We start from the raw sequence: 10,000 nt of genomic DNA, 5'->3' as shown, positions 1-10,000 counted from the left end.
TTCTGTGATGGTCATATGCAGTGTATCACAACCACATGAGGATGGATTGAAGTACTTTCTGCAAAACACTGTGTTTTGATGTGAATCAGTGCTCTCTACCAGGGCAAAGATATTATGTTTGGTTCGCGCTGTAGAGACTGTTCAGTTCCTGCTGTTTGTAATCAGGAGGGAATAACAGGAACAATATGATGTTGATGAGATGTTTGTGTGCTGAGCACCATGGACTGAATAACATCCCCTTTTCCTCTCTTCCTCCCTTTCTTCTCCTCTTCCTCGGGCCTACAGTGTGGATGTACGGCTTTACCGACAGTCCAAGGAAAGAGGCCTCAGGTAGTCCTACTTGTGTGCGTGGCACAGGAGGCTGGTGGGAGCTTGATTGGGGAGAACGGGGCTCGTGGTAATGCCGGGAGAGGAATCAGTGGAATGGTATCAAACACATCAAACACTTCCATGTGTTCGATGCCCTTCCATTTGCTCCGTTCCCAGACATTATGAAGAGCTGTCCTCCCTTCAGCAGCCTCCTGTGGTGTGGGGGTGGGGTGCATACGCTTGTGCCTGTGTGTTTGTCGCAACGCTGGTGTGTGTGTTGTGGTGGCTATGCTTTCTATAACCACATGCCCATCGGCTTTTCCATGTTTGTCCATTTTTTTTTGGGGGGTTCACTTCTTTTGCTTCGCGTGCATTCACTGACTGTCACTGGTTTCTGTTTATTTCCTTACCCATCTGCTCAAGATCAACCGTTCACGTTCTGTGTTACTTTACTGACTTTAATCTCTGCATCCCTATGGACCTGCCTGACTGGATGGCTGTCAAACATTCAATGCACTTTAAACACCTTGCCGAACACCTTGCCGAACACCTTGCCGACTGTAGCTGCCTGGCCACAGTGTGTTATACAGTACATTTTAAACCAGGAGTCTGTTTTTTATGCTTGAGTTCAACATGTGGGTCTAAGATCATGGTGGTAAATTAACGACAATGAGAGAGAGAGAGACAGAGAGGGGAGAGAGAGAGAAACAAACAGGGTGAGAGCGAGACAGAGTGAGAGAGAGAGGGACAAACAGAGAGAGAGAGAGACAGAGTGAGAGAGAGAGAGACAGAGAGAGAGGAGAGAGAGAGAAACAAACAGGGCGAGAGAGAGACAGAGAGAGACAAACAGAGAGAGAGAGAGAGAGAGAGACAGAGAGAGAGGAGAGAGACAAACAGAGAGAGAGCGAGACAGAGTGAGAGAGAGAGAGAGACAAACAGAGAGAGGGGAGAGAGACAAACAGAGAGAGAGCGAGACAGAGTGAGAGAGAGAGGGACAAACAGAGAGAGAGGAGAGAGACAAACAGAGAGAGAGCGAGACAGAGTGAGAGAGAGAGGGACAAACAGAGAGAGAGCGAGACAGAGTGAGAGAGAGAGGGACAAACAGAGAGAGAGGAGAGAGACAAACAGAGAGAGAGCGAGACAGAGTGAGAGAGAGAGGGACAAACAGAGAGAGAGCGAGACAGAGTGAGAGAGAGAGGGACAAACAGAGAGAGAGGAGAGAGACAAACAGAGAGAGAGCGAGACAGAGTGAGAGAGGGACAAACAGAGAGAGAGGAGAGAGACAAACAGAGAGAGAGAGCGAGACAGAGTGAGAGAGAGAGGGACAAACAGAGAGAGAGCGAGACAGAGTGAGAGAGAGAGGGACAAACAGAGAGAGAGGAGAGAGACAAACAGAGAGAGAGCGAGACAGAGTGAGAGAGGGACAAACAGAGAGAGAGCGAGACAGAGTGAGAGAGAGAGGGACAAACAGAGAGAGAGGAGAGAGACAAACAGAGAGAGAGAGCGAGACAGAGTGAGAGAGAGAGGGACAAACAGAGAGAGAGCGAGACAGAGTGAGAGAGAGAGGGACAAACAGAGAGAGAGGAGAGAGACAAACAGAGAGAGAGCGAGACAGAGTGAGAGAGAGAGGGACAAACAGAGTGAGAGAGAGAGGGACAAACAGAGAGAGAGGAGAGAGACAAACAGAGAGAGAGCGAGACAGAGTGAGAGAGAGAGAGGCAAACAGAGAGAGAGGAGAGAGACAAACAGAGAGAGAGCGAGACAAACAGAGAGAGCGAGAGAGACAAACAGAGAGAGAGAGAGACAGAGTGAGAGAGAGAGAGACAAACAGAGAGAGAGGAGAGAGACAAACAGAGAGAGAGCGAGACAGAGCGAGACAAACAGGGAGAGCGAGAGAGACAAACAGAGAGAGAGAGAGACAGAGGGAGAGAGAGAGAAACAAACAGGGCGAGAGAGACAAACAGAGAGAGAGAGAGACAAACAGAGAGAGAGGAGAGAGACAAACAGAGAGAGAGCGAGACAGAGCGAGACAAACAGAGAGAGCGAGAGAGACAAACAAATCAAATCCAAATCAAATTTTATTTGTCACATACACATGGTTAGCAGATGTTAATGCGAGCGTAGCGAAATGCTTGTGCTTCTAGTTCCGACAATGCAGTGATAACCAACAAGTAATCTAACTAACAATTCCAAAACTACTGTCTTATACACAGTGTAAGGGGATAAAGAATATGTACATAAGGATATATGAATGAGTGATGGTACAGGGCAGCATACAGTAGATGGTATCGAGTAAAGTATATACATATGAGATGAGTATGTAGACAAAGTAAACAAAGTGGCATAGTTAAAGTGGCTAGTGATACATGTATTACATAAGGATGCAGTCGATGATATAGAGTACAGTATATACGTATGCATATGAGATGAATAATGTAGGGTAAGTAACATTATATAAGGTAGCATTGTTTAAAGTGGCTAGTGATATATTTACATAATTTCCCATCAATTCCCATTATTAAAGTGGCTGGAGTTGGGTCAGTGTCAATGTCAGTGTGTTGGCAGCAGCCACTCAATGTTAGTGGTGGCTGTTTAACAGTCTGATGGCCTTGAGATAGAAGCTGTTTTTCAGTCTCTCGGTCCCAGCTTTGATGCACCTGTACTGACCTCGCCTTCTGGATGATAGCGGGGTGAACAGGCAGTGGCTCGGGTGGTCCTTGATGATCTTTATGGCCTTCCTGTAACATCGGGTGGTGTAGGTGTCCTGGAGGGCAGGTAGTTTGCCCCGGTGATGCGTTGTGCAGACCTCACTACCCTGTGGAGAGCCCTACGGTTGAGGGCGGAGCAGTTGCCGTACCAGGCGGTGATACAGCCCGCCAGGATGCTCTCGATTGTGCATCTGTAGAAGTTTGTGAGTGCTTTTGGTGACAAGCCAAATTTCTTCAGCCTCCTGAGGTTGAAGAGGCGCTGCTGCGCCTTCTTCACGACGCTGTCAGTGTGAGTGGACCAATTCAGTTTGTCTGTGATGTGTATGCCGAGGAACTTAAAACTTGCTACCCTCTCCACTACTGTTCCATCGATGTGGATAGGGGGGTGTTCCCTCAAGTCCACAATCATCTCCTTAGTTTTGTTGACGTTGAGTGTGAGGTTATTTTCCTGACACCACACTCCGAGGGCCCTCACCTCCTCCCTGTAGGCCGTCTCGTCGTTGTTGGTAATCAAGCCTACCACTGTTGTGTCGTCCGCAAACTTGATGATTGAGTTGGAGGCGTGCGTGGCCACGCAGTCGTGGGTGAACAGGGAGTACAGGAGAGGGCTCAGAACGCACCCTTGTGGGGCCCCCGTGTTGAGGATCAGCGGGGAGGAGATGTTGTTGCCTACCCTCATCACATGGGGGCGGCCCGTCAGGAAGTGCAGTACCCAGTTGCACAGGGCGGGGTCGAGACCCAGGGTCTCGAGCTTGATGACGAGCTTGGAGGGTACTATGGTGTTGAATGCCGAGCTGTAGTCGATGAACAGCATTCTCACATAGGTATTCCTCCTGTCCAGGTGGGTTAGGGCAGTGTGCAGTGTGGTTGAGATTGCATCGTCTTTGGACCTATTTGGGCGGTAAGCAAATTGGAGTTGGTCTAGGGTGTCAGGTAGGGTGGAGGTGATATGGTCCTTGACTAGTCTCTCAAAGCACTTCATGATGACGGAAGTGAGTGCTACGGGGCGGTAGTCGTTTAGCTCAGTTACCTTAGCTTTCTTGGGAACAGGAACAATGGTGGCCCTCTTGAAGCATGTGGGAACAGCAGACTGGTATAGGGATTGATTGAATATGTCCGTAAACACACCGGCCAGCTGGTCTGCGCATGCTCTGAGGGCGCGGCTGGGGATGCCGTCTGGGCCTGCAGCCTTGCGAGGGTTAACACGTTTAAATGTCTTACTCACCTCGGCTGCAGTGAAGGAGAGACCGCATGTTTTCGTTGCAGGCCGTGTCAGTGGCACTGTATTGTCCTCAAAGCGGGCAAAAAAGTTATTTAGTCTGCCTGGGAGCAAGACATCCTGGTCCGTGACTGGTCTGGGTTTCTTCTTGTAGTCCGTGATTGACTGTAGACCCTGCCACATGCCTCTTGTGTCTGAGCCGTTGAATTGAGATTCTACTTTGTCTCTGTACTGACGCTTAGCTTGTTTAATAGCCTTGCGGAGGGAATAGCTGCACTGTTTGTATTCGGTCATGTTACCAGACACCTTGCCCTGATTAAAAGCAGTGGTTTGCGCTTTCAGTTTCACGCGAATGCTGCCATCAATCCACGGTTTCTGGTTAGGGAATGTTTTTATCAAACAGAGAGAGAGAGCGAGACAAACAGAGTGAGAGAGAGAGAGACAAACAGAGCGAGAGAGAGAGACCAACAGAGAGACAAACAGAGAGAGAGGAGAGAGACAAACAGAGAGAGAGAGAGAGAGAGAGAGACAAACAGAGAGCAAGAGACAAAAGAGAGAGAGAGGAGAGAGACAAAGAGAGAGAGAGAAAGCGAGAGAGAGAGAGAGAAAGAGAGAGAGAAAAAGAGAGAGAGACAAACAGAGTGAGAGAGAGAGACAAACAGAGAGAGAGAGACCAACAGAGCAGAGAGACAGAGAGAGAGAGAGAGACAGAGAGAGACAAAGAGAGAGAGAGAGAGAGAGAAAAACAGAAAGAGAGAGAGACCAACAGAGAGAGAGAGAGACAGAGTGAGAGAGAGAGACAAACAGAGAGAGAGAGAGAGAGACCAACAGAGAGACAAACAGAGAGGGAGGAGAGAGACAAACAGAGAGAGAGAGAGACAAACAGAGTGAGAAAGAGAGAGACAAACAGAGAGAGAGAGAGAGAGAGACCAACAGAGAGAGAGAGAGAGAGACAAACAGAGAGAGAGAGAGAGAGACCAACAGAGAGAGAGAGAGAGAGAGACAAACAGAGAGAGAGAGACAGATGGAGACAAACAGAGAGACAAACAGAAAGAGAGAGAGAGAGACAAACAGAGAGAGCGAGAGAGAGAGACAAACAGAGAGAGAGAGACCAACAGAGAGGAGAGAGACAAACAGAGAGAGAGAGAGAGAGGAGAGAGACAAACAGAGAGAGAGAGAGAGAGACAAACAGAGAGCAAGAGACAAAGAGAGAGACAGAGAGAGCGAGAGAGAGAGAGAGAGAGAGAGAGAGAGAAACAGAGAGAGAGGAGAGAGACAAACAGAGAGAGAGAGAGAGAGACAAACAGAGAGCAAGAGACAAAGAGAGAGACAGAGAGAGCGAGAGAGAGAGAGAGAGAGAGAGAGAGAGAGAAAGAGAGATAGAGAGAGAGAAAAAGAGAGAACACGTCTGCAGTTCTGCAAATAAATATCTCAACGATGAATGTGTTTTTCTCCAGAAATAAACACATCACATCAAGCTTTTAACAGGAATAGAAAGGGCCTGAATCCCCCAGCATCTGGAGAGCATTTCCCAAATGTTCTCCCAGTCAACTTAGGCGCAATTGGTGCAACATTTAGAGAAAAAAAAAATTGTTTTAGCACTTTCAAAGTGTCAATGTGAGTTTTGAAGAAATAATGATCTGGCCATGGCCCGAGATATTATGAGACTGACACCAACATATAAGCAACTGTTATGATTCATGATGGTTCCTGGTTGTGCACACAACACTCCACCGTATCCATAGAGGCAGCCTACAGCATGTGGAGGGTTGATCCAGTGTTATTTTATAACTAAGTTTGACCCCATTTGCACCCTGTAGCGCCTTACATATGTCCATTTGCCTGCATGTGCTTTGGCCATATCTCAAATGACACCCTATGCCCTATATAGTGCACTACCTTTGACCCGAGCCCACATAGGGTTTGGCTATATAGTATTAGTGCACTCACTGTAGGGAATCAGAGTAATATTATGCTGTCATAAGGGTTAAGAGCAAGGAAAATAGTTTCTCGTTCTCAAACAACATGAGTAGAGGGAGGGGGTAAGGGAATAGGAGATAGGAGATAGGAAATATAAGGCCCATCAGAGAGATTTGAGACTCAGCCTTTGTCTTTATTTGACCATATTAAGCAGTCGCAGACATGGGAATCATCCATGAGGAGTGAAGACTAATAGCGATACCGTGTGTTGTTGGCGAGCCTCTTTGTTTATATAGGCCCATGTGGGGAGACTTTAACTGTGTTATATTCCAATGAAGCGTCTTGAGTTTTGACCGTTACAACTCTGCGTTTCTTAATCCCTTCTCTCTTCCTTGCGACGACGCAGCGTTGGGATGCTGCAGCGCTCATTTTATAATCCTTAGGTTTGCTGGCTGTTGTTCATTTGACCGCAGGAATTGAATTTCACCATGTTCTCAATGACAAACATTTGACAGACATCTTGTGTCAAAGGATTGGGAAATAACCTGTCTTTAAATCCCATTGAATTGTTAAAAACACCAAACATCTTAATAGGCTTTATAGCACAGATAGGTTTGAGTCCCAAATTGTACCCTGGTCCCTATTTAGTGCGCTATTTTTGACCAAGGGCCATATTAGTCTTTAGCCAAAAGGTGTTGGTTTGAAAATGAGATGTGCTGTCATACAGCATTGTCAAAGGCTTGCTCCCAGATCTGTTTGTGCCCGTACAGCCAAGTCGGTCTATGGTGTGGCATGTCAATGACAAGACAACACGAACAGATCTGGGACCAAACCATAGCAAATACACAGGCAATGCTGTCAATGCAGAGGATCCTCACCACCGACATGGTCTATATTCCAGGTCCAATTCCATTAGCTAGAATGATACAATAGCTGGCAACAATCATACAGTATAATCATATTCATATGGACGCAGCTATTGGGTGGGCGTATAATTATGCTGACGGGCCACTGTCTTCATTACCCCACTCACAGTACTTGTTATGCACTCATATCTGTAAGGATTTTTCTTTTAGATAATTATTGGACTAGAGTAGAATAGGAAATAATGCAAATAGGATAGAATCGAGATCTACATGCGGTAGCCACTAGCCAGGTGCTGTGCAGACATAGCATGACTGTTACCCTTTCACACAACAGTAACACACACACAGTAGTGCATTTTAGGATGATCTGCCTCCTGTATGTTCTTCTGTGTTGACCTTTTCTCCAACCTCACTAACTTTGCTTCTGCTCCCAAGTGTGTGTGTGTGTGTGTGTGTGTGTGTGTGTGTGTGTGTGTGTGTGTGTGTGTGTGTGTGTGTGTGTGTGTGTGTGTGTGTGTGTGTCCAATGTTTGCTTTCCTCATTCGTTCGCACAGAAAGTGGAGGTCATTGGACCTAGCTAGGTCCCCGAGAAAAACAAAGATGGCTGCCAGTGTTTTGGGGTTTTTCCTCGTGATGTTTGCAACTGCTCCTGGAAAAGCGACGTAAACAACAGACATGTCACAAAAAGGGACACGCATGTTGACATGATGCTATTTACTGGGCAACGGACCGAGTCCTTGTCTACTGAATCCTAGACAAAGAGTTAGTGGTGGAGGGTGATTAACTTTACTGGAGTGCTGTGATATCAATTTAGGAATACATGGAATGTATATTTAAACTCCTCAGACTCAGGTTAGATAAGACATCATTGTATTTATGAGTAAGGGCGAAGAGAAATCATGTAGAGCCTTTTAGAGAGCAGGAAATGAGTAAAAATGTGAAGAAAAATTCCCAGAGCGTTGGTACAATCATGTCACCTCGCAGATAAACGTCAACAAACAGTGCTTGTGACTTAAATCAAACACACACCACGTGAACTTTGTAAATGAAGTCATTGCTGGCACTCAAGAGTTTATCATTGGGAGCTACAATGAAGAGAAGAGAGAGGGGGAAAAGGAGAGAAAGACAGATGCTGGGCCTATGTTTATGTGAAACACAAGAAGAAACCGTTTCAACTTGGGTTATGCCGCACTCTTGTTTTCTCCCCACCCCTCTCTCTCTCTCTCTCTCTCTCTCTCTCTCTCTCTCTCTCTCTCTCTCTCTCTCTCTCTCTCTCTCTCTCTCTCTCTCTCTCTCTCTCTCCCCCCCGTCCCACTCATATGTTTCTATTTAAGGCCCTGTAGGCCTGACTGCCTTGATTGGCGTGGTACAGCCCCCTGCTCCTCGTCCAACGGCAGGCTCCCAAACAGAGAGAGAGAGAGGAGGGGAGAGAGAGAGAGAACAAGCCACACTACTGATTTTCCAGAGGAAAACCTTTTCTATTCTTCCAGTCCCGACTGGAGTCTGTCTCCAACTCCAACCGTTCAGCAGTTCTCCCTGTCCTCTCCTCCTTTTCTCTTTCTTTTATCCTCTCTTCCCTTCGTCTCTCTTTCGGACGTTTGTTTTGATCATGGAGGCCCCGTAATGAAGAACACGTTTTTCTCTCTCTTTATTTCATCCCTCCTTTTTTCATTTTGACTTCTTTCAAATGCTTCCTGGTCCGTTGGTGTGGGCCGGGGGAAGGTTCCGCTATATGGCCAGACGTTTGGGAATAAAATGCAGCGATAATATCCTGAGCGAGCGTTCTGAGTGGCTGGGGAGGAGTAACGGCGCGGATTCGGCCTATGGCGGCGTACCGTCACCGGGCGCGCGGTGGCGGCGGGCGCTTGCGCCCACCACGGGGTAGGGGTGCCATAGTGGGGACTGGGAGCTGGCTGACGGCGTGTTTCTTCCCGTCCTCCCGTGCAGGCATTGACAGCTCGGACCCTATGGTGCTGGAGCAGTACGTGGTGGTGGCCAACTACGAGAGGCAGGAGAACTCTGAGATCAGCCTGCAGGCTGGGGAGACGGTGGACGTGATCGAGAAGAGCGAGAGCGGTGAGTAGTGTGTTTACACGCTGTATGTGCTGCTATGTGTTGTATTTGACTTATCTTTCTCTCTCACAAACAGACACATACACACACACACAAACACACACACACATACACACGCACACACACACACATACACACGCACAAACCAACTGATGCACAGTCAGCACCTCGTTCCTCCTTTCCTCACATGGTGTCACTCCGTGTTCTGTCTCCTTCCCTCTGCCCCTCTTTGTTCTCAAGATTCCCCCCTTTTATCCCCTTCCTCCCTCTCTACCTCCGTCTCTCCCTTAAGCGTTCTCTCTGTCTTCTAACTGGGGCGTGGCTAAACCTGGAGGCTTGCCGTTTGGTCAGCAGGCTGGTGTGTGTGTGTTTGTGCGCGTGCATGTAGCAGCGTTTGGCTGTGTTGCCCAATCTGTTGCCTTGTGCATCAGGAATGTAGACTTATAATTAACAGTCCACTTTACTTTAGTGGAGAGTGAGATGTGTTACGAGTACCATCTTGGAAAGGCAAAGGTCGACGCGCAAAGTTTTGAGAGGAGAAAGAGCCAGGGAGGCAGTTGTTATTTGGGAGCCTTGGTATAACTGACGGCGTGTACTATTGTCACCCTTGTGTTTTCCTCCAATTTCATTGTACTTCACAATGTTATCAAAAACCAAGGACATGGCAGTTGAGTTGTTGAACCACAGCAAGACTGGAGCTGGATTCTAACTTGCCATGGTAACAAGACATTGACAGCTTGCGCAAGTCAAGATTAACAACCACAACGGCCTAACAGTCTACCAACAGCAGAAAACCCTTTGGCAGTGATTGATACATCCACACACATCTTCCTTCCTTTCCTTTCATATTGGTGTGTGTGTGTGTGTGAGGTGTTTACTCACAGCGTCTTTAGCACATCTTTGAG

The 10,000-nt window shown here is 47.5% G+C and overlaps 1 protein-coding gene across 6 annotated transcripts in view; it reads left to right on the top strand.

The window, feature by feature from the left end:
• The window catches only part of sh3pxd2aa (SH3 and PX domains 2Aa), a 128,726-nt gene that overhangs the window by 78,317 nt on the left and 40,409 nt on the right, over positions 1-10,000 (top strand). For 3 of the 6 annotated variants that reach the window (XM_052527785.1, XM_052527784.1, XM_052527782.1), the window contains one exon: positions 8,970-9,098. In XM_052527785.1, coding sequence (XP_052383745.1) covers positions 8,970-9,098 — 129 coding nt within the window. Of the gene's footprint in view, positions 1-285; positions 331-8,410; positions 9,099-10,000 lie in introns of those variants that run through there. The other 3 variants (XM_052527781.1, XM_052527783.1, XM_052527780.1) reach the window with 3 other exon arrangements.

This window comes from Oncorhynchus keta, chromosome 10 (assembly GCF_023373465.1).
Source record: "Oncorhynchus keta strain PuntledgeMale-10-30-2019 chromosome 10, Oket_V2, whole genome shotgun sequence".
Classification (NCBI taxonomy): domain Eukaryota; kingdom Metazoa; phylum Chordata; class Actinopteri; order Salmoniformes; family Salmonidae; genus Oncorhynchus; species Oncorhynchus keta.
This window is presented reverse-complemented; position numbering and strand designations above follow the sequence as displayed.